The sequence below is a fragment of the Pristis pectinata genome, chromosome 13 (assembly GCF_009764475.1).
Source record: "Pristis pectinata isolate sPriPec2 chromosome 13, sPriPec2.1.pri, whole genome shotgun sequence".
Classification (NCBI taxonomy): Eukaryota; Metazoa; Chordata; class Chondrichthyes; order Rhinopristiformes; family Pristidae; genus Pristis; species Pristis pectinata.
In genome coordinates, this window is record NC_067417.1 from 24,842,773 (window position 1) to 24,868,480 (window position 25,708).

Consider the following 25,708-nt stretch of genomic DNA (forward strand, 5'->3'; position numbering starts at 1 on the left):
TGAGAGTGTGAAGGGGAGATGGCCAGTATATGGAGGTGAGAGGGAGGGCTGAGGCAGGAGCTGGCAGGTGATGGGTGGATCTAGGTGAGGAGAGATTGATGGACAGATGGAGCCAGGTGGCAGAGGGAGAGGTGGAGATAGTGACAGAGGCTGGGAGATAACTATTGGAGACAACAAAGGGCTGCAGATATGGAATCTGATAAGCGCAAAAAGTGATGGTGAAACCAGATGGGGGGGAATGCTGGTCAGATGGAGACCTTGTGGGGAGGGGAGGAGATCGAATGAGGAGAGTGTGTGGTGATAAACAGTGGAACCAGGAGAGGGAGGGGATTTGCTGGGTAACAGGGGGCTGCGTGAGGGAATTTGATTGCGGGGTGGAAGTTCGTAGCGCAGTTGATAAAATTGATGAGTTCCACAGAGGTGCAGTCATCAATGAAGTAGAGAAAGAGTTGTGGAGTGGTGCCAGAGAAGGTTTGGAACAAGAACTGCTCCATGTAGCCAAGAAAAAGGCAGGTATAGCTAGGGCCCATGTGGGTGACCATGGCAATACTTTTGATTTGTGCAAAGTAAGAGGAATCAAAGGGGGAGTTGTTCAGGGTGAGAACAAGTATAGCCAGGTGGAGGAGGGTGTCAGTAGAGGGGAACTGCTGCCAGGGGAAGTGGTGGAAGCAGATACGATAGCAACGTTAAAGAAGCATTTAAACAGGTACATGCACAGGCAGGGAAGAGAGGGATGTGTACCTTGTGTGGGCAGATAGGATTAGTACAGATTGATGTTGGAGGAATTTGTCTGCACACTGAATCTGGCTTTCACTTGTGGCCCAGTCACCCTCTTAATTACAGCTCAGATCAGGATAGCACATGAAAAAATCTCTCATACAGTGGTGGTGAGTTTCTCGAACAAGCTGGTTTATTCAGGCCCTGTTCCAGTGTCCACTGGGAAGCACTTCGAGTGAGATACTTCACTGACCCAAAAAACTTCCAGCAATTTATACTATTCGCATTACAATAGTTATATACGGATTTCACAATTTCATCAGTAACCCACTTTTTTTTGTTGTATTTGGTCTTTGTTTTACCTCTGCAGGGGTTGCCACTATCATGTTTCTTCTAAGTGACCTTTAAGCCATCCCCTCTATTGGCCTATTTTCCCATCATCCCTTTCTAATTTGAAGACACTTAAGTTGACTATATTACAAACGTTCCCAATCTTATAATTTGCGGAGATTCCTTCTTCAATTGGCATCATGGTTGGGGCTGACGTCGTAGATCACATTTGGGCCAAATCTGGTGTGGATGACAGATTTCCTTCCTGAAGGGCACGAGTGAAGCAGGTGGATTTTTCTTATAAAGATGTAGTTTTATGATCATCATTACTAGTTGTTTATTCACCCCAAATTCCAGATTATTAATTGAATTTAAATTTCACAGCTTTAGTAGGATTTGAACTTGGATCTGCTGGATTGCTAGTCTTGTAATTTAACAGCTGTACCACCACCATAACTAACATCCTGAAGATTCATTGATATGATGCAGGAACCTGAACTCAACTGTTGGTAATAGTAAGTGCTTGCCTTCCCACTATATTTTTACTTTTTAAATCTTCAATAGCTCCTTTTGTTACAGGTTATTCTTTGTGGGAGCACGAGAGGGTCACTTGCCCAACCTCCTATCAATGATCCATCCAAAACACTTCACTCCTTTACCATCATTAATATTTACTGTGAGTATCTTGAAGTTGATATTTTACAATACAGGCAGGAAGGCAAATCACTGCCGAAGTACCGTTTTTAATATGCTTTCAAAGTACTTTAATGAGGTTTAGGTGGTTATTCAAAAAGCTGTGCATTAGTTTGTATGCCTGTAAATAAAAGTTACAAATACAAAATAACAGTATATACAAATGCCGGAGCATCGGTTTGTGATTTTATTACTGTGTCTTCTATTCTTGATTCAATCTGCAGTAAGGTTACACTTGTGCCTGTCAGAATCCTACTTGCAGATTTCACTTCATAGAAATAGGAGCATTTATTGATTAATTACATTATGACATGCATGTAGAGAAAAACTTGAGATTATGCAAGAAGGTGAATTTAAGAAAGAAAAAGCCTTGCATTTCTACAGTGTCTTTGAGTCTTCTGCAAAATGCCCCACAGTGCTTTACAACCAGAGGAATACTTCCTTGAAGTGCAGTAATACAGTAAATATGCCAGGCAATTTGTGCACAGCAAGCTTCCACAGCCAGTAATATAATATTGACCAGATACTTCATTTTGGTAATGATGAATGAGGGATAAGTTTTGGCCACATCAGAGGGGAAAGCTCTCCAGCTCTTCTCCCAAATGGTGTCTGGTATCATTTTTGTCCACTGTATAGAGCAGAGTTGTGGGTTAAGTGCTGTGATGTTTCCAATTCACGTTCTTGCGCCAAATTGTGAAAAATATCAAAAGAATCTTCTGAATATACACACGTTTGAATCTGATGATTAAATATATGTTTAAATGGACATTGTCTTGCCATAAAACCCAGGGCTTGTCCTTTCCATTTTATTTTCACAAACTCTAGCACTATAGAGGTGCAGAATTGCGGCTGCAGTCAATAATGTACATAACAACCAAAGAGTTATATAGATTTACATAATGGCCTAAAAATTCTTTTGTATAGCAAAACATTTCATTACATTGTGCTATACAATTTAATCCAAGATTCAAAAGCTGAATGTGACTGTGTAATTACCACATTGGTCTCAGAATGCCAAGTTATTTCTAAGCCCTCAGGTGTTCAGACGTTTGGCAGTGTCATGCCACATTGAACAAAATATGGCAGGCCACTCATGTAATTCCAGTGTATGAGTAACTTAGCCCTGGTCTGCACTATCTAACTTGATCAATATTTCTTATTTGCACAGTATTGTCTAATTTTACTGGTGCTCTTCCAGAGAATGCTCAAGAAAAATGTCTCATTCAATTTAGATTTGCTGCTGCAGTGAAATATGACATTTCATTCAGCAAAACACAGAAGATGCCAGAAATCTGAAACGAAAGCAGAGAATGTTGGAATTAATCAGCAGGTCAGGAAGCATCTGCAGAAAGAGAAACAGATTCAACATTTCAGGTTAATGACCTTTCATCAGAATGAGAAAAGATATAGGTCAAACAAATTTTAAATTGTAAACAAGGGGAAAGGGCAGAAAGAATGAAGGGAATGTCTGTAACATTGTTCAGTCACTTCTATCACAGACATTCCTTTTGTTCTTTTCCCTGCAACGAAAAACCTGTTTGGTTTCGAACTTTCCTCAATATAGTTGAAAGATCATTGATCTAAAATGTTAGTTCTATTTCTCCCTCCACACAAGCTGCCTGATTTGCTGAGTATTTCCAACATTCTCTGTTTTTATTTATATTTCATAACCTCATTTTCAGGTAGGCTGCCCATTTTACCATTACTACTTACTTTAAATTGTTAACAGAAGCATTTGATTAAATATGTAAACCTTTAAAAATACATCCTTCTTTGCTGATAATGCTCTTTATTTCTGTTTTTACAGTGTTGGATGACTTTGATGTATGCATTTTCTGTCGACATATACTCTGTCATTAACTTCTTCAGTTTTTTCAACTGGCTGTGCATTGCATTAGCTATTGTTGGAATGATGTGGCTGCGTTACAAGAAACCAGAAATAGAACGGCCAATAAAGGTAAATGGCCAGCTGTAATCCTGATTCACTTTGCCCAAGTACAAATACAGCAATGTCTTTTATCCTGTGAGGGTAATTCATCAATTTGAATGACTACTTTTTAAAATAATTATCAAAACATTAGCTTCCCAATTACCTGTGCTTGGCAATTGTTACTACAACAGTTAAATTTATTCAGCTGTTTCGGCAGATGTACTGTATAAAAGCAAAGTATTTCATATAACAGGAAAAGGAACAAAGTCTTAAATCAGCTAATTTCTGTGTCACAATCTTGGCCCTGCCCTTGATAATTAGTTCTTGAGCTGCTTTGAAAGAGACTTGGGAGTAGATCATTTAGTCACCAGCCAGGGACCAATGCAATGCAATGGTGAAGTAAGCAACAGCACACCTGAGAATCCAGGCCATCTCTGTTCAGTCCTGAGGCTAGTTATTTGGCTCAGTGACATTTTTTAAGAAATGTTGTAACTTACTTTGTTTATTCCATGGAACAAGATTATCAAGTTTGATGGAAACCTAGTGGAAACTATATAGCTATGTTTTTGAATATCAACTTCCTTGCATAAGTTGGATTTAACAATCCTTCACCAACTCTTTTGTGTTAAAGCTGCAAAATTAGATTTATGCCAAGAATGGGGTAAATTCAGTGATTCACTGACAGAAAGAGTTGGCCTTCTCCCAGATTTGAGTATCCTAGAAGATAAATGAGCATGAAGCAGCAATTCAGTACAAATAAAAGTTTAATAGTAATGAAGTTTAAAAGCAATTTGTTTTTTCTTTCTTATCTCTTACAGTTTAATATCCTCCTCCCGATCATTTTTGTGCTCGCCTGTGTTTTTTTGATTGTTGTATCCATATGGATGACACCCGTGGAATGCGTCATTGGTTTTGTCATAATCCTCTCCGGAATTCCAGTCTATTTTATAGGAGTTCACTGGAAAAACAAACCCAAGTGGCTTTTGAATGCAATCGGTATGCATATTTATGATAAAAAAAAATTTGTAATTAGTACGATTAATTGTACATTTTAGTTTTTGGGTTCATGTGTGTCAACTAAGCTGATCCTTTATCGGCACAACATGGTGGGCCGAAGGGCCTGTTTTGTGCTGTATGGTTCTATGGTTTATACACCATCACCTAGACCTTTTTCGCTAATAGTACTGCTAAGCATATATTTTTGTAATGTTAGCATGTTGTATTTTAATCTTGCATACAGAATACTAGGTTCTAAAATAAAAAAGAAAAATGATGGAAATGCTCAGCACATCAGGCAAGATCTGTAGAAAAAGGCAGTTAATGTTTCAGGTCTGGAACCCTTCATCAGAACCGGGAAAGAGAGGAATGAGTAGAACAAAGGGAATATATCTGGTGGGGTTAGTCCAGGTGACTTAATGTGACAATTAAATAGTAGTTAAGACTAAATTAAGCCTTTTTGCCTGTGTATTGTGTTGCTAACAGTAAGGCTATGGGACATGTCCAGCAGGTCAGACAGTACAAAAAAAAGTCAAAGTTATGACTGGCAGACTGGCCAATCCTGAGACAATGTGCTACCCAATTGTGTTATCGATACTGCATCCAGTGGGGAAAAATAAATGCCCTTCATAGTATTTTTAAGATTATATTGTCAATAGCGATAACTGTTCTCGCTTTCTAAATTTTATTGGTCAGAGTGTGTTTTGATGAGTGAAGATTGTCCCATCTAAGACATCCTCTTGGAGATCATTTTGATCTTTGGGCAGTGACCAGTATATTTCGGCAATGAAGAGTTCGTAGCCATTTTCAGACTGGGGGCTGCTGCAGCAAAAGGAGATTTCTGAGACAGTTTACCTAATTTAGCTTGGAGTAACGTCAGCGATCTGGTCAGCAGTAACTCCTGCCAAGGAGAATGATCGGGAGTGGGGGTGGGGTTAGATGGAAATTGGGATAGTGTTTAGAATGAAGGGTAAAGTCCAGGGCAGCTGTGTTTAAGAATTTACAAGAATGCAGCAGAAGAAACTCTCCATCTACTCTCGGCCCATGAAAAATTACTTTGTTTCCTTTTTGATGCCTCTTCAGCTGTATTGGCAATAAAACTAGTCAGCAAATGTATATCACCAGATGAACCAATCTCTCCTAAAATGGCAGTCATCATTTCATTTACCAGCTTCTACATTAAAAGAGTGAAACGGGCAGGTCCTTCAGCAAGCTTGCAATCAGCTCCTATAAAAATGGCAGGAACCAGAGGGTTGGTGACTGTTGGACCCTTGTCCTTCAATACCCCTTTGAGGGTGTTACTATCTGATTAACTTTAATGGCTGAAAGCATGCTTATCACTAGCATATTGTTAATTTATCAATAACAGGATTTTCATCTTTCTTGCAGATTCTGTTACTGTTTTCAGTCAAAAGGTTTTGGTGGTGGTACCTCAAACTTCACAATAAGAAAATTAAGCTCCTTAAGAAAAACGCACAAATAGTCAAGGAAAAGAGGCAATGTTAAATGCTCCAAAGTCAACTTTTTGTTTCTTGGAATTATTTCTGTTTGTCTTCAAAGTGAAGATTTTTCACTCATCTCAAAATCTGTTGAGAAATTATTGTGCGATCCTTTTATTAGAAGAGGACTCGGATGTCTAATACCACACCTGGGTGAAGATCATGTAATGTGCTTTTAATGTTTATATGTATTCATGTTAGGTCAATGATAGTTCTTGTTGCTCTGTTACTTTTTCTTAAATTTGTTATTGAACACACTTCTGAAACCCTTGTGCCTGCTATACAGTCCTGGATGTAAATAGGACGAAATTCTTAAAATTGTATGGGAAAGATTGACTTTTAAATTGGGCCTCCAAGCATTCTTCTACATGGAGTGCTTCAGAGAAGAAACATTTTATAACCTTACATGTTTGGTTCTTTAAAGTCAAAACTGCATTTTGAACTCCTTGTGGGTTCCTGTCTTTTGTAATTCATTTTGGTTGAACATGTTTAATGAGTAAATGTGCATATACTCTGGTCAACAACAAGCAGCTGGTTTATCCAATAACTGATTGAATGCTGTATTACAGGGGCATTTTATCCACACTGTCAGCTGTTGTCAGTATGGAACAGTGATACAGTTTCCCTCAACATCCCAAGCTTTGGAAGGAAAGATTGGTTAAGATGCTTTTTCACTTTCTACTGAAGTTGGGGTGGGACTAAATTTTAGCTGCTTGCTGTTTAGTGCTTGGCTTTGACTCTTCCACAATTAAATAGCTTGCTGCCACTTTCAATCATGACTCATTCATCAATACTGGAGGGTATCCATAGTTTGTGGATCCACATCCCAGTATGAAAGAATGTCCTGTATTATGTACTCACCTCTGAAATACTTAATATTATCCCACAAAAAATAGTGGAGACCATTTTAATGGCAATGAGAAAACAGACACAAGTTCCCATTTCTTTTTAATAAATGGAGCCTCTGTAAATGAAGTATGGAAACCAGGACCTAAACTTATGGAATCTATCTCTAACTGCTACCTGGGTGTTATTTATCTCTGAGGAGTGGTTGCATGTTCTACCCTATATAAGACAATCTTTGCAATGTTTAGAAAATATACTTCTGGTAAAATAGGTTCATTTTGTTTTTTGGGGCAAGTGTTATGGACTAGATTACTATTGGTGAATGTCCCTTTAAGATAGAGCATTGTGTGTGGCGTGGTTAAGACAACAGAAGATAAAGGACGTAATGACATTTTTGAAGCAGTCAGTCAGAGGGGAGGGAGACAGAGAGAGACCAGCCTGCTAGTCTCTATCGATGGATGAGAAACAGTAACTGTGTCTGTCACTACAGTCCACGTATGGATTTTTGGAGTAATCCGGTGGAGTCCACTTTGTCGTTAACCTGTAGAGGGAAACAGGTATTTGTGTAGACGGTCACATCTCGGATGCCTTTCGGGGTGGCAGATACTTCGGAACAAAGCAGTGGAGTTCACTTTGTTGTTGACCTGTAGAAGGAAGCTGGTTTTTGTGTGGACGGCCTCGATTTGAGAGCCTTTTGGGGTGAGGAAGATGCGGTGGAGTGGTCACTGCTGAGTAAACACTGAGGTGTCGTTTGGGTTCCAAAGTGGAACTTTTGGATTTTGTAATTACTCTCTATTTTCTCTCTACATCTACATTTTGTCTTCAGTCAACAGTAGTTGTTGAAGAAGCCTTTGCTCACGTTTCACCTTACAACTTACTGAACTGAACTTTGAGAACTATTCCTGGACTTGAGTTTGGGAATACCTTTTTAAGATGCCTCTTACTGTTCTTGCTTGCACCACCTCCTCTGGCAGCTTATTCCAGATACCGACTTCTCTGTGTGAAAAATTTATCCCAGATGAGCCCCCAGTTTTGTTACGAACCAGCAACAAAAGAAACACACCGTATCATGTATCAATGTTTAAAACTACTTCATTAATAACTACTTCTGATAATAAGAAAAATAAAAGTAAAAATGTTAGAATGTTAGAAGTAAAAATGTTAGATCTTAAACATTAACCCCAAAAACTAAACTCGTAGTGTGTGTGTGGCAAATTCCCAAACTCCCAAGTCCAGGAATAGTTCTCAAAGTTCAGTTCAGTAAGCCGTAAGGTGAAACGTGAGCAAAGGCTTCTTCAACAACCACCGTTGACTGAAGACGAAATGTAGATGTAGAGAGAAAATAGAGAGTAATTACGAAATCCAAATGTTGCACTTTGGAACCCAAATGACACCTCAGTGTTTACTCAGCAGTGACCACTCCACCGCATCTGCCTCACCCCAAAAGGCTCTCAAATTGTGGCCGTCCACACAAATACCTGTTTCCTTCTACAGGTCAACAACAAAGTGAACTCCACTGCTTTGTTCCGAAGTATCTGCCACACCGAAAGGCATCTGAGATGTGGCCGTCCACACAAATACCTGTTTCCCTCTACAGGTTAATGACAAAGTGGACTCCACCGGATTACTCCAAAAATCCATACGTGGACTGTAGTGACAGACACAGTTACTGTTTTTCATCCATCGATAGAGACTAGCAGGCTGGTCTCTCTCTGTCTCCCTCTCCTCTGACTGATTCTGACTGACTGCTTCAAAAATGTCATTACGTCCTTTATCTTCTGTTGTCGTAACCACGCCACACGCACACACAATGCTCTATCTTAAAGGGACATTCACCATAAGTAACCTAGTCTGTAACACAAGGGAGAGAGATAAGTAGAGTGGGCATTGCCCACCAGCCTAGGCCTATGGCAGCCAGACAATAGTGTTCTGGAGTAGCATGGATTGAGATTTTGGGGGGAATGGGTGGGAGTTTTGAGCCGCGTTTTGGGTTTTTTGGTGGGGAAAGCAAGGTCACGTTTTATGTCCAGTATTTTTTTCCTCTACTCCATACAAATGACTCCATCAGAATCTTTGTCTGATTTTAACCCTAGAAGAAAAATAAATCTAAATGCAATGAGTTAGGATCCATCAGTTTTAAAGGAACTGTTTAGTATTTAACTTATTTAATAAAATTAACTTTTGCATATCTTCAATACCTGCTGAAAGAGCTGTATATAAACAAGCACCTATTATTTATAAGAATTGCATCATTGATTTGTTAAATGACATAATTCTTAAAGAGGAATTCTCCCCCATGACAGCCTTTGTCCTTAAATCATTGTTGTTACTGTTATTTGAACATCCTCAACAATATTTTTGAAGATAAGATGACAAAGTCTTTATGAATTTTTCAGCAGTGTCGAGTGAGAATATTTTTCATTAGAGTTAGATTTTCTTCTTATTTCTAACTTATGTGAAATGTTTCAGACATAAACAAGTTAAATATCATAGCAGTAAACCAGAGTTACTTTCGTTCACATACAATTCATCACCATCTTCCACAGTTTTTAGTATGTAAATGTCTATGGAACAATAATCAGGTCAAATTGCAGATTTGGTTCCTACAGTAATTGCTTATTTTGTTTTGCATTGGGTTTCTGTGTGATGAGGAATTTAACCATGCAGATCTGTTAAACAAGTATAAGGAAATACTACAATGAAAACTGCATGCATCTAGTTAACTATAATGCTTAATAAGTTATTCTGGCTGCAAATCTAATTCCTGCACTTAAGACTAGTTTTGATTGGTGATGTTGGTCTTAAGTCTAGAGCTTTCTCAATATGGTAAAGAAAATGTGTTATGGATATTATTTAGATGACCCAACTCTATTGGGGAGAAGTGCTGCAACTTGACCTGAGAAGAATCTTGTGATTATTTCTTGTATTTCATGCTCTATTGTAACGTAGCAATCTAAAATTTGTTTGTGTTTCTTATTGCTGTTGTGTGGAAAACTGCAAGGCCTCTTTGCCTACAAGATGATGCTTGAATGAGCTATTCATTTGGCATAGTAAATTATAAATGGGTACAATTTAAGAAAACAACCATTCACTAGATTCACAAAAATCCAGAATCAGATTTTGCTCGTTACTTGAGTGAATCGCTCACTTTCCTATGTTAGATCTCTTTGTCAACTTGTGAGGTACACAAAACGATCTTTGAATGGTTAAATTGTTTTTGTTCTCTTATAATAAATAGAAATGATGTTTCCTGTATTGAAAGTAATATGTAAACACACATGTAAATGCACAATATTTAAAGATGGTTGAGAATTTAAGAAATTGTCGATTTAGTTTGTCGTTAATGAAGTTGAGTCTTCTACATTTCAGTTAGTAGAAGTCTCCATTTATATTGTAGTACATCTGGGGGCAAAAAAGATTTTTATTATTGACATACAAATTTAATTTAACCACTGTATGTTTTAGTTCATGGAGATAATTTATTTTTTTCAAATGCTACTTAAAGTGTCCAAACACCACGGGAAGGGAGTGATTTCAAAGGAAAGACAGATTTTACCGAGTATGGGGGCAGGTGGGGGGAAATGTACCTGCAAAATGACATTGCTTTTCAATCTGCATAGAGATATACTCATCATCTCCTGACTTTGAGACATTGTGTTCAAACGAATATAAATTCTTGTTTTCTGTGGATTAACACTGAAACAATTCTGGCAGCTCCCCATCACAATGTCACTGATCGTTTTGCAGGAAGGGAAAAGTGCAAAAGAATAACGCTTTGTACAGAAGTGAAAGTGCATCAGTTTTGAACATGTGAGAAAATTTGGCCCATTGAGACAGTGTGAAGCGAAAATATTTCTGTGCGTCACTCCATGTGTGTTTTGGGTGTCTGTCAAGATAAAACACTGTTTAATATTCATTTATGTGTGACTTCAATGCTTGAAATGTACGCAAAATTGTTCAAGTTATGTCTTTTAGATTTGTCTTTTCCTCTATCAAGAAATGACTGGAGTTGAGTAACCATTTCATTCCCAATTTCCATTTAAAAAGTAAAAATATCAAAACAACCTTATGTAAGCTGTGGAGACTCTGTCACTGATTATGTTCAAAAGATAGATGGATAGATTTCTGGATTCTAAAGGAAGCAAAGGATATGAGGACATATGGTGATTGAGGTAGAAAATCAACTGTGATCTTGCTGAATGGCAGAGGAGGCTCAAGGAAATGAGGGAGATAATCCTGTTCCTATTTTTGTTCTGTTGGATTTGAAGAATTTCTCAACATTGGTACAAATACTGTGGGCTTTTTTCTGACCATAATCTCCTCGTTTTTTTTCTCTCTGCTGATCTTTACTATTAGAGTATTAAACAAAGAAAATGCTAACTCCCAGTAAAAGGCAGAGGTATCTGGGAATTAATTATACCACATGTATTCTCAACCTTTGTTTCAGATCAACACAGCACTGCAGATGTTAAAAACATATCCAAATAAACTTGTTTAGAAAATGTACAATTCATTGTTGTAGCCTCCCCTGGAAAATAAACAGCATGTTTCTGTATACCTTTGTGTCTAGCATGTCAAGGTCTAAACTTCTGGGTGAAGGCAGAGTCAAAGTCCAAACTTTTGATTGGATGGGGCAGGAGTCACGGTGCAGTCGCTGCCCGATCTGTTGAACATTTCTGAGAGTTCTCATTTGCATATAAGAGCTTTTCAATGTCTCTAACTGCCCTCATAAACTATATAAAGCCATTTTTTGGATAAGTTAATCACCATGTCAATCCTGGCCCTACTCTATCAGAGATAGGCCCTTTCACCTAACTATTCCTCTCCCACTCTCTGCAATTTAAAACTACCCTTTTTTCTTTTTTTTGCAGTTCTGATGAAGGGCCTTCAACCTGAAGCATTAACTCAGTTTCTCTTTCCACAGATGTTGCCTGACCTGTTGAATGTTTCCAGCATTTTCTGTTTTAATTCCAGATTTTTGGCATCTTTAGTTTGTGATTTTCATTGATGTTGCTTAGATTGTGTTCAAAAACAAATTCATATTTAGTTTATTGCTTTTATTAAATCAGAATGATATCTTTAAAACATCTTTGCTAATAAATTAAATAATAGGGGATGTCCCAAAAAAAGCCAAATAGTGACTTTTTAAGAGTGTACTTAATATTGGTACATTGACTAACATACGACCATTTTACATGGACTAAGGTTTCATAAACAGAAGCAGAGGAAGTAACAAAATAATCTCTCCTGCTGCATTTCAATAAATATTAGTCAGTGCAGCTGGAAAAAATTCTTTGCATTTCTTTTAATAATAGCAGGGAATCTTTTATATCCTCCTGAACTGGATGAAGTAGATCTTTGGTAGTATTCTTACGAATTATATCAATCAGGCAAGTTGACATTTTTGTGTAGACACAGAACAATCAGAACTCAGACTGGCGGGTCAGGTTACTGCTGCCAGTAATGGTTGTTTCATTGTAACTTGAAAATTTAAATATGAATATAAACACTATTGTTCTATTGAACAAAAGCAAACTTCAACCATCCCATAATTCCCAACCGACCAAGATCATGTGATTGAATTTGTTTTCAATCACCAACTTAAATGGCAAATGAAACTAAGACAATAAGGACATATGAGAAAACAGCCAAGACTGAAAAGGTGATGTAGAGATTAGAATTTTGTGATTAATCACTAAATATTGGATTCAACGTGATTAGATTTGAACATAACAAGGATTTAGGATAGGTTCAGATCAACAGCTATCCAGTTTTGAATAAATCAGGAAATTCTTAAAATGGTAATTACTGGTAGTGGATGAGCAAATTTTGTTGGTTTTGTGCTTTGGTGAAATCTCAATGTTGCAGTAAAACGTTCTTGAGAGAAAAAGTTGGGTGAAAAATCATTCTACCCGATTTGCACTATCAATGCACTTCTTTTGGGTGATGCCCACAGATTCCAATTGATCTCAATTCTACTTGTCAAAAGTAATGTTCCATCACACTGCAGGATCCTGCAGCTCTAACACACTCTTGGTAACTTATACCGAGGTGTAACTGCTGCATCCCATGTAGATTCTGCCAGCTCTGCTTCACGCATATTGCACAAAATTAGTTTAGATCTTGATCCTCCATGCCCACTTGTATATTTAATATAGAAACAACAGATTATCATTCATTGAATAAAGTTACTCATTTTCACTTTATACCTTTTTAACATAATATTATTTGTTTAAACTTGGCTTGATTTTATAGTAAAAGTTGAACAAAATATATCCTCTTACCTCTTGTACGTTTCCTTTGATGGGTAATGGGCTGGTGGAGCTCACATTGTCACAAAGGAGGCAACTGAGTCGTCCACTAACAATTGTGAGTGCTGGTGACAATGCAAGTTCTTGGTCAGAAGTAAGGGGGGAGAATCATTTATGTTTGTTTTATCCCAATTCTACTGTATCTTCAAGTTAAAGGAAAAAAATGATAGTGTGCATCTATTTTGCCTGTGCATTTCTAGTATGTTCTGCTGCCCCAACAGATGGGAACTTTATTTATGCCATTCCACTGAACCCTGGAGCTGTGTGCCACGCTGATTAGCAAAATACTGACCTAGTGACATCTATCAGATTCTGGAAGTGACAAGGCAAGGGATTCGGCACAAACCACCATGTCATCTATACCAGTCCCTGGCTGCTTTTCACTTAAAGATCAGTGCCAGTTCCAAAACAGCTGCCATTTATTGTTCATTGATAACTATTTCTGGGTCTGCTGCTTAACCAATATTGCTCATCCATTTCAGCAAAAAACACATGTTTTACACATGCCAATGATTACCATGCTGGCTCAGAGAATTGTTATATAAATATGTCTAATATGAAACAATTTTCAGTTAATTATCTTCATTAAATAAAGAAACTACCACTGGCTGGATTTGCTGCATTCTTGCTCTCGCCCAGCCTAAGTTGAAAAATTACAGGCAGAAAATCTGTCCTTATGTTTTTATTCATATAGCTTTTGAAATGTACCTGAGAAATGTCAGAAAATGCTATCAGGACTAGCATTAGAACATCCTGTGTATGCAGATAGTGGACAGGAATTAGTTATATATGAAACTGATTGTACTTCACCATGTGTGAAATCAGTAGAAATAGGATTATCTCCATTTTTCATTTGTGAAGGAGATAGCCACAGCTTTGCATGTTGGATAAACGTAATCAGGCACACCACTGCACCCTTTTCAAGTTGAAGCCAGATAATTTCTTCAATTAAGCATTTGTTCAGGATGTTTCACCTTTGCTGGTCACCTTTGTGTAATTCCAGACAATTCAGGCAACTCAATAGCACACCACTGATAACCTGGTAAAATGATAACTAAAGAAATGGTTTCAGCATTAGGTGACATCTGTATAGAGTTTGCATGTTTTCCATGTTTCTTCCTGCAGCCCAGAAACATGCTGGTTGTTGGGTTAATTGGCTCCTTTAAATTATCTCCATAAAGTTGGGGGGCAGGAGAATTAATGAGTATGTGAGAGACAGTAGGATGCAGGAAAGTAAGTGGAGGAATGTGACCTATGGGAATGATCTTGGAGCCAACATGGATTCAATGGGCCATGTGGACACCTTTCATCTATGCCATTATGAGATGGTCTTGTTGAATAGCAGAGCAGGCCTGAAATGCTAGAGGGCCTACTCCCAATCTTATTTCTTCCTATGTTCTTCGTGCTCAAAATGAGGTCTCACCAAATCCTTAGACAATCGCAACGAGACTCCTTTTTTCTCCCACCTGGATATCTTGCACTGTCTTTTCATCTAAGTCATTAATCTCTATCTATGCAAGTATGCCCCCCAATGCATGATTACTTTAGGCCACAACTTTTCATGTGGTACCTCATTAAATGCCTTTTTAAAGTTGAGATATACTACACTCAGTTTTGCCCTTATCCGTCCTGCTAGCTACAGCCACAAAACTACTAAATTTGCCAAACACGATTTCCTCTTCACAAAATCATGTTGACTATCTGATCTTTACCATATCCTTAACAAGGGATTCCAACATTTTGTGGACAACCCATGTTGCTTCTCATTCTTCTAAACTGGATAATCTTTTCTCGCAGTCAACCCCTTCATCCCAGCAATCAATCTAGTGAGCCCAGGCAATATTCTTCCTTAAATCTGTATTTCAACAATGACAGTAAAAATGAGTAAACTGACAATTCTGGACATTGAATGTTGCAACTGCATCCTTCGAGTATTCAGCTTGAAGTATTCTGTCATCCAGATGCCTTGAATCAAATTTACTTAAAAGCATAGAAATTTATGACACACATCGAGGCCATTTAGGTCACCATATTCCAGGCTGAAAAAAAACAATTATTCTATTCAGAATCCCAGCTCTCCATCCATACCCTAGAAGACTGCAGCACTTTTCAGATGTCATCCAGGTACTTTAAAGTGTGTGGAGTGTTTCTTCCCACGCAATATTTCTGGCGATTATTTTTCTTAGGGTGAAAGAAATTTTTCTCAACTTCTCTCTAATTCTTCTCCTTTGTACCCTTGTTTTTGACTTCTTTGTGAGGAGAAATAAATCCCTGCTTTTCATCCAACTAAGTCTCACAAAATGTAACACAACCTCAGGAAAGCTCCTCTTACCCATTATTGTTCCAAAGAAAACAACCCAAGTCAATCCTTCCACATAGCTAACATTCTCTAGCACTTGTAACGTACTCCTGAAAAGCCTTTGTACATCTTCTGTTACTGTTACATACTTGTACTGGTGTGGTGACCAGAACTACAGCCAGTACTCAGCTGTAGCACATCTAATATTTTATAGAGTTCCAGCATAATCTCCACATTATTATATCTTGTGCCTTGACCATTACATACCTTCTTAATTATTTTACCCATTCTGCTATTTTCATGAATCTACAGATAGGTGCTCCAAGTTCTCTCTGTTCCTCAATTCTGTTCAGTATCCTACAATGTATTCTGTATTGTTATGTTTGCTTTTCCCTAAAGCATTGCCTTTGAACTGCATTCCATTTGCCTCTATTCTGCCAACTTGACTAGGCCATTGCAGTCTTGCAGTCTACAACTTTCCAGTTAACTATGAATCACACTATGTTTTCATTTTATCTGCAAATTTCTTAATCACAGCCCCCATATTTAAGTCCATCTCATGGATATGTGCCACAAAATGCTCTGTGCCCTATGGAAACCCAACATATTTCAACTATTACCATTTGCTTTCTGTCCCTGACCCAATTTTGGATTCAATCTGCCACTGTCTCTTGGATCTCATGGGCTCCTACTTTTCTGATCAGCCTACTAAAATCCATGACAACATCAATTATTCTGCTCTCATTAACCCTCCTTGCTATCTCTTCAAAACAAAAAATCAAGTTAGTAAGACACCATCTTCTCTTAACAGATCCATGTTAACTGCCCCTTATTAATCTTTCATGATTTATAATTTTTTTAAATAATTTGCCCATCATTGATTTCAGATGTGATCTGTCCCCTTCTCCCTTTCAACAATGTCATAATAGTGGTTTTCTAATACTCTAGCACAAGACCATAGGCAACATGGTTTGGAAAACTGTGGCTATAGCCTCCATTTTTGCCTTTTTTTAAAAGAACCTGGGATACATTTTATACATAAAATGTCTGCTGACTTATCCTTGTTAAAAATGGTAGACCTCTTAATGTTTCCTCCTTCTCAATATTTATTATATCCAGTATTTCTGTGTTGTGTGTCAATGCCAATATTTTACCCCTATTTTGTCAAGGCAGAGGTAAAGTATTCATCCAGAACCTCACCCATGTCTTCAACCCCAACACTTCTTATTTTCTAGTGGGCCTTCCCCTCACCTTTGTAATCCACTATCTTTCATATAAACATCCTAGATTTTACTTGCCAATATATTTTCATGTACCCTCTTTTTGCCAGATTAATTTTCTCTTTCATTTCATTCCCCGCACTTATACTTTTCTTGGCCATCTGTAATGCTGACCTCTCTGTTTCTGTCACTCTTTATACTGTATCCTATCCTGTATGTCCAGATTTGGAAATACCCTCATTTTCTTATTAAGAACATATTTGGTTGGAGGCCACTATCACCTCCTTGAATGTTTCTCCATCACTTGCCCCTCCAAACTCTCTGACACTTAGTTAACTTTCCAAAAATCTGATGGTAGGTTAAGTGGCTCCTGTAAATTACCCCCTAGTATAGCAGAGTGTCAGAAAAAAAAATCAAAGGAGAGTTGATGGGCATGTGAGAGAGAACAAATTACATAGGTACAGGGAAATACAGAGAGGGAGAATGGATTTAAAGGGACTGCTCCCCTGGAAGACAGCATATATCCGATGGGCTGAATGGCTCCTGTGTTATAAATACCAGTTTCCAGTTTACTTTTTCTCATACCTCAGTCTAGTAAATTTTGCATTCCCATATTTATAATATTTCCTCCTCTACTTATCCTTTTCTATGATAATGCAAAATTAACTTAATTATGATCTTTTAATCTAAAATGCTTATCTTTTGCTACCCCTTTCACACAACCACATTAATTCCCCAAAATTAATAAAGATCAAAACCTTTTCCTTTGGGCTTGTGATATACTAATTATAAATAGTTTTGAATGCATTTTAAGAATTCTGCATTTCTCCATACTGTTAGCACAATTTCTGCCTCAGTTAGATAGCTGAAATCCGTTAAGATTGCTCCACTAGTATGATTTCACTACCCAGAAACTTGCTCACATATTTGCTTTTTTATCTCCCTCTAAATGTTAGACTTTGCTTGGTTTTAAATGTCTCAATTCCCATGAAAGATAATTATTTCCTTAACTAATATTGGTACACATTCTATTTCAGATCCCACCTCCATTTCTCCATTGTGTCTGAAAATCCTGTAACCACAAACATTGAATTGCCATTCCTATCCTTCTGCCATTTCCTTCTGCCTTTCTCAAACCATGTTTCATTAGTGGCCACTATATCATACTCTTACCTATCTGTTTCCTTAGCTGATCTGCTTTATTTCCTAGACTCCTTGTGTTAATGTACCAGTAAAAAGATCTTACTGTTAAAGATCTTTCCTTTCTTTCTTCCATCCTTCGTTTTCTCTGCCTTCCTACTCCCTGTTTCCCAAATTTCCCCTTCAATTTTGTCTCTCACAGTCAGCGCCTCCTTCCCAGGGCACCAATGCTCAAGACGAGAGGGCATGGCTTTAAGGTTATGGGTGGGAGGTTCAGGGGAGATGTCAGGGGGAGGTTTTTCACCCAGAGAGTGGTTGGTGCATGGAATGCACTGCCTGGGGTGGTGGTGGAGGCAGATACATTGAACAGGTTCAAGAGCTTGTTGGATAGGCATATGGAGGAGTGTGGGATGGGGGGATATGCGGGAGGAAGGGGTTAGGTAGTGTGAGGGTGGTTTGATGGACGGCACAACATGGTGGGCCGAAGGGCCTGTTTTGTGCTGTATGGTTCTATGGTTCTGATACTCACAACAAATTAAATTGCATCCTTCCAAATGCAGTAGCGCATTTCCCCATTGGATCTTGGTCCTGGACACTTAACTCAATTCAACCCAATGTCTGCCATTCTCCCAAGAGCCATGCAACCAAAATTACATGTCACATCTTTTCTCTTTTTTGATGTTTATTGACCTGGTGTGTACCTTTAGCATTTCTTGTTTTTTATTGCATACTTGGATCATTTGCTGACTTTCCTTTTTACTTTATCTTGCTAGCCTTCATTTGTTTACAAGCCAAATGTCACTTTTCCCTTTGCTATCTAAAGGATAAGTTGTATCACAAACTTGTTGAAATCAATGAAAATGAACTGTTCAAATCTGCTGTTTTCAAGGAGAAAAGTTTTTTTCTCAGAATCTTGTCACACTTCTATGCTGCCCACAAACAACACAATGAATGGAGCTTTTATAAAATCTTACAAATCAGCGCAAAAAAAACTTTCCTTTGAATGCACGATATGCATTATGGATTTATTTCAGTGAATAGTGTCACTCTCCCTGATTATACCAACTCTTTGCTGGGATACAGTTCCATGAGGACTAGGCATCCTTTAGTGTTTTACACAAGTAGCTATTATGTATACATCAGCATTGTCGGTGAGTTCTGGCTGGTTCATTATTTCAGTGTTTGGGCTGGGGGAGGTGGAGCATATAGCCCAGCCAACTCTGATCCTGTTTGTAGCTCATCACCATACAGTGTAGAGCAATTACCAGATAGCAATCAGCTGTGAGCATCAGCACAAATTTTCTTTTCTCAAAGTCAGGGCAGTCATGGAGTCATACAGCATGGAAACAGGCCCTTCGGCCAAACTGATCCATGCCAACCAAGATGCCCATCTAAGCTAGTCCCATTTGCCTGCATTTGGCCCACATCCCTCTGAATCTTTCCTGTCCATGTACCTGTCCAAGCATCTTTTAAATGTTGTTAATGTACCCACCTCAACCACTTCCTCTGGCAGCTCATTCCATATATGCGTGGCTGAGGAGTTGGTGCAGGAGGGAAGGTTTTAGATTTTTGGATCATTGGGATCTCTTCTGGGGAAGGTGGGACCTGTACAGAGATGACGAGTTACACCCGAACCCGAGGGGGGCCAATATCCTTGCAGTCAGGTTTGCTAGGGTGGTTTGGGAGGGTTTAAACTAGTTTGCAAGGGGGATGGGAACCAGAGGGGTAGGTCAGAGGAAGAAGGGGATGTGGAAAAGTCAGATCTAACATGTAGAGAGGCTTTGAGGAAGGAGAAGCAGAGTACAGGGTATAAAAGTAGAAAGGTTGATGGGCTAAAGTGCATTTACTTAAATGCAAGAAGCATCAGGAATAAGGGTGATGAACTGAGAGCTTGGTTAAGTACATGGAACTGTGATATTGTGGCTCTTGCAGAGACTTGGCTGTCACCAGGGCAGGAATGGATATTGAATATTCCTGGATTTCAGTGTTTTATAAGGGATAGGGAGGGAGGGAGAAGAGGAGGAGGGGTGGTGTTACTGGTCAGGGATACTATTACAGCTGCAGAAAGGGTGGATAATGTAGAAGATCCTCTCTAGAGTCAGTATGGGTGAAGTTAGGAACAAGAAAGGAGCAGTTACTCTACTGGGAGTATTCTATAGGTCCCCCAGTAGCAGCAGGGATACTGAGGAGCAGATTGGGAGGCAGATTTTGGAAAGGTGCAAGAATAACAGGGTTGTTATCATGGGAGACTTCAACTTCCCAAATATTGATTGGCACCTGCTTAGTGCCAAAGGTTTAGACGGGGCAGAGTTTGTTAAGTGTGTCCAGGACGGATTCCTGTCACAGTATGTTGACAGGCCGACTAGAGGGAATGCCATATTAGATCTAGTATTAGGTAATGAACCGGGTCAGGTGATAGATCTCTCGGTTGGTGAGCATTTGGGGGACAGTGACCACCGCTCCCTAACCTTTAGCATTGTCATGGACAAGGATAGAAGCAAAGAGGACAGGAAGATATTTAATTGAGAAAGGGTAAATTATGAGGCTATCAGGCTAGAACTTGAGAGTGTAAATTGGGATGACATTTTTGAAGGGAAATGTACTATGGAAATGTGGTCGTTGTTCAGGGATCTCTTGCAGGATGTTGGGGATAAAATTGTCCCAGTGAGGCAGAGAAGGAATGGCAGGGTGAAGGAACTGTGGGTGATGAGAGAGGTGGAACAACTAGTTAGGAGGAAGAAGGCAGCATACATAGGGTGTAGGCAGCAAGGATCAGACAGGGCTCATGAGGAATATAGGGTAGCAAGGAAGGAACTTAAGAAGGGGCTGAGGAGAGCAAGAAGGGGACATGAAAAGGCTTTGGTGAGTAGAGTTAAGGAGAATCCCCAGGCTTTTTTCACGTACGTGAAGAACCGAAGGATGACGAGAGTAAAGGTAGGACCGATTAGAGACAAAGATGGGAAGATGTGCCTGGAAGCTGTGGAAGTGGGTGAGGTTCTCAATGAATACTTCTCTTCAGTATTCACCAAAGAGAGGGGCCTTGATGACACTGAGGACGGTGTTGGTAAGGTTAATGTTCTGGACCATATAGATATCAAGAGAGAGGATGTGTTGGAGCTGTTAGACAATATTAGGACATATTAGTCCCCGGGGCCTGATGGAATATTCCTCAGGCTGCTCCGCGAGGCAAGGGAGGAGATTGCTGAACCATTGGCTAGGATCTTTGAGTCCTCATTGTCCACAGGAATGGTACCAGAGGATTGGAGGGTGGCAAATGTTGTCCCCTTATTCAAAAAGGGTAGTAGGGATAGTCCAGGGAATTACAGACCAGTGACCCTTACGTCTGTGGTGGGCAAGCTGTTAGAAAGGATTCTTAGAGATAGGATCTATGAGCATTTAGAGAATCATGGACTGATAAGGGACAGCCAGCGTGGCTTTGTGAAGGGAAGATCATGTCTCAAAAGCCTGATAGGGTTCTCTGAGGAGGTGACCAGGCAGATTGATGAGGGTAGTGCAGTAGATGTGGTCTACATGGATTTTAGTAAGGCATTTGACAGTTCCACATGGTAGGCTTCTTCAGAAGGTCAGAGGCCAAGGGATCCAAGGAGGCTTGGCTGTGTGGATTCAGAATTGGCTTGCCTGTAGAAAGCAGAGGGTTGTGGTAGAGGGAGTGCACTTAGATTGGAGGGCTATGACTAGTGGTGTCCCACAAGTATCTGTTCTGGGACCTCTACTTTTTGTGATATTTATTAATGACTTGGGTGAGGGGGTAGAAGGGTGGGTTAGCAAGTTTGCAGACGACACAAAGGTCGGTGGTGTTGTGGATAGTGTGGAGGACTGTCGAAGATTGCAGAGGGATATTGATAGGATGCAGAGCTGGGCTGAGAAGTGGCAGATGGAGTTCAATCCGGAGAAGTGTGAGGTGGTACACTTTGGAAGGACAAACTCCAAGGCGGAGTACAAGGTTAATGGCAGGATCCTGGGTAGTGTGGAGGAGCAGAGGGATCTGGGGGTTCATAGCCACAGATCACTGAAAGTTGCCTCACAGGTGGATAGGGTAGTTAAGAAAGCTTATGGGATGTTAGCTTTCATTAGTCGTGGGATCAAGTTTAAGAGCCGCGAGGTAATGATGCAGCTGTACAAAACTCTGGTTAGACCACACTTAGAGTACTGTGTCCAGTTCTGATCACATCATTATAGGAAGGATGTGGAAGCGTTGGAAAGGGTGCAGAGGAGATTTACCAGGATGCTGCCTGGTTTAGAGAGTATGGATTATGAGGAGAGACTAAGGGAGCTAGGGCTTTACTCATTGGAGAGGAGGATGAGGGGAGACATTATAGAGGTATCCAAAATATTAAGGGGAATAGATAGAGTAGACAGCCAGCGCCTCTTTTCCAGGGCACCAATGCTCAAAACGAGAGGGTATGGCTTTAAAGTAATGGGTGGGAAGTTCAAGGGAGATATCAGAGAGAGGTTTTTTACCCAGAGAGTGGTTGGTGCATGGAATGTGCCGCCTGGAGTAGTGGTGGAGGCAGATACGTTGGTCAAATTCAAGAGATTGTTAGATAAGCATATGGAGGAACTTAAAATAGGGGGATATGTGGGAGGAAGGGGTTTAGATAGTCTTAGGTGTGGTTTAAAGGTCAGCACAACATGGTGGGCCGAAGGGCCGGTATTGTGCTGTATTGCTCTATGGTTCTATATGGACCACTGTCTGGGTGAAAAAGCTGCCCTTCAGGTTCCTATTAAATCTCTCCCCTCTCACCTTAATCCTATGCCCTCTAGTTCTCTGAGAGCCAGGCATTAAAGATAATTTTCAGTCCCTGATGAGATCAACTGACATAGTCTTGATGTGAATTAGTGATCCGTTTAGCTTAATTTACCTGCTAAATAAAACCACAGTGCATATTACATCTTTTTTTTTAGGTTGTTGTCTGTCTTGCCTGGTATCCAAGTTTCTGGAGGGATTATCTTCTCTAGCTAAGGATTAAAAAGATCAAAACCCCCATCTTTGATTCCCACAATAAACTCTTATTATTAACTCCATCACCATCACAGGCAACAATCTCAGATAATGCGATCATTTGAAACCCAGAGAAAAGATTTTGATCTGAAATATTGTTCACTACACAGATTCTTCGCTCTACCTGTAAAACATTACCTACCTCTGTGGCTATCTCAGCCCATCTCTTTATCAAATTCACATGCAATTTTCCAATGATCACCCAGCAGCTCTTACATCTACTAAATACAAATACCAGCCCCATATAACCTCTGCTGCCTACATAGCATTCAATACCCAAATTCTGCTTTCCCTTACTCCAGTCCTCACTGACTCACATTAGTCCAGCTACCAAAACCTCAAATTAAAAATCCTCATCATCATATTTAAATCACCTCATAGCTTCATTCCTTTTATTAATGTAACTGCTGCAAGACCTGTAACACCTTGACATCTTCTCAAGCTATCTACTTTAACTTTAGTCCTTACTACATTATTTTTACATGTCCATAGATGGATAAGTTTTCAGCTACTCATAAGACTCATGATTGGAATTCCCAACCAAACCTTTTCTATGTCTCTTAAAATAACCTTCCCTGGCAAGCTTTTGTCCATCCTTTCTAACAGGCTTAGCATTATGTTGGTGTTGAAAAGCTGTGAAGCCATTTGGAAATTCATCCTTCATTGAAGTTGTCATATGAGTGTAAGTTATTGTTGCATAAAATGTTAACCTTACATTCAATACACAAATTTTACCTTTGAATAAGAACATCTTTAATATTTAAATCTGATTACAGCGGCAAACCACACTGTTGATCATATCCCCCTAATGAGAATATTCTCTCAAGAGATTAACCCTATCAAAACTTTCAACACTATGCAAATCCCTTCCGTTCATTTACATCAGTGGATCAGCAAAATCCATTGCAATAGTCCTTACAAATGAACGATATTCTCAAATATGGAGAGTAAAATATGGAATGGAATGATTATTAAAGATCTTAAAGGTGAGGACACAAGGTGTTTGTTTCTTTACTGTCTCTCATGATGGTGATCCCTCAACCTAAATTAGCTAATGAACCAAAAGATTTTGATAGGCCTATACACTGTCTAATCCTATTTTCCCCTATTTCCTTTCCTCAGGAAGACATATGGTACCTTTTGTGAGGTACTTCTACTAGTACTAGTACTTCTACTAAATGCTTCTACTAGTCCCCTGCCATTATAGAATTAATATCCAAGCACCATACTCTTTTTACACTGTTATTAGTCACTACTAAAGGCAGACTTCGAAAAGTAAATAAATGCTGAGTTTTCCACTGCTGATTTGTTTTAAAATCTTTATAATGTTCAGTAAGCTATTCATAAATCCAAACAAAGAAATCTGAAGCTATAAATTTAAACAACCTGAACTATTTCTCAAGCTTTGCAAATTATTAACTTCATCAGTGAAAAATAAAACCATTCTTTTATTTCTTTTTGCTTATTTAATAAATGTTGAAAGAGGCTCTATTATCTCTTGATAATAGTGCCCCATTCCTCTTTTGAAACACAGTTTACTTCATTTGAAATACATATCATCTAATCTGAACATATTGGCTACTCCTGAAAATAAACAGTGGTTTTTGAAGCATGTGTATATTTATTGATTTATGAGGGCTATGTGTTTCAGAGTCAAAGGACACCTACTCTTTAAAATGTTGTACTGTATCTATGGTTTAAAATGTAAATGGTGTTTAAAAAAAAAGGAACATATTCCTATTTGTAGCAGACTCTGACACTTGCCAGGAATGTGTGGCAAGAAATTCAGCAGCCCTGGCCTTGATTTTCCAAACTTTGATTTTAATGACCTGAAAATTATGGGCATATTTTCCTGAAATACGATCGTGGCATGGACTGAAGCTGAAAATTTCACTTCTTTTGCTTTGTCTGGACTGTCAGTTAATCCCTTTTCCCAGAACAAAGAACATTAAAACATACATTTTACAGGCAAATAAAGCTGCAGTCACAGTACATTTCAAAGGTCTGGTTTGTGAGAAAATGTTTCCAACCAACCATGCAGATGGTTGACAGGAATTTTTCAATGAAGAAGTGACACTATGAATTTTGTAACTGGAACAGGAAAAGAAGAACCTTTAGAAAAATTTAAAGGTTTCTACAGGTAAATTGAGTTTAATTTAAATAATGCTCACTATCCAGAAAATGTGTGGTACTTTACTGTATCTTTAAACTCAGAAATACCAAAAGGATATGTCAGCCACAAACCATTCATTATTGTCACAGTGGATAATTGCTCCTTGGGGATTAGCAATTTAGTTCCAATAGAGAGGTTTCATAAATTAGATGAAGGGTAACATATACAAGGCACATGCGACCAGTGGGATTACAGTACTGTAATAAAAGCATTATTGGCTGGAAATTAGACTGCATAACTCTGTTTCTTTCAGCACTCTGCAAATGATAATCACTTTAAGCTGGAGTAAATCTTATTTGTGATTTGAATAAAGCCAATCAGGAAATTTGACCAAGTACCTTTCGTGTCATGTCTACATGAGATGATATCATTCCATGTGCAAAATCTTTTCTTGGGGCATTGTAGGAGAACTTTGACCATGTTGTCTTTGGCATTCCTGTCACTGAGCACATTCTGCATAATTGGGTCTTACTCCAATGCTGCTGAACAGGGAGGATGCAGGTAAGTGAAATACTTACCCACGCCTTAGGG

At 38.9% G+C, this 25,708-nt stretch overlaps 1 protein-coding gene across 1 annotated transcript in view; it reads left to right on the forward strand.

The window, feature by feature from the left end:
* Window positions 1-7,373, forward strand: part of slc7a5 (solute carrier family 7 member 5) — a 44,190-nt gene extending 36,817 nt beyond the window's left edge. Inside the window, exons 7-10 of the mRNA XM_052028242.1 lie at window positions 1,627-1,723; window positions 3,548-3,697; window positions 4,489-4,666; window positions 6,056-7,373. Coding sequence (XP_051884202.1) covers window positions 1,627-1,723; window positions 3,548-3,697; window positions 4,489-4,666; window positions 6,056-6,114 — 484 coding nt within the window. The 3' untranslated portion in view covers window positions 6,115-7,373. The remainder of the gene's footprint in view (window positions 1-1,626; window positions 1,724-3,547; window positions 3,698-4,488; window positions 4,667-6,055) is intronic.
* The last annotated feature ends 18,335 nt before the right edge of the window (window positions 7,374-25,708 follow it).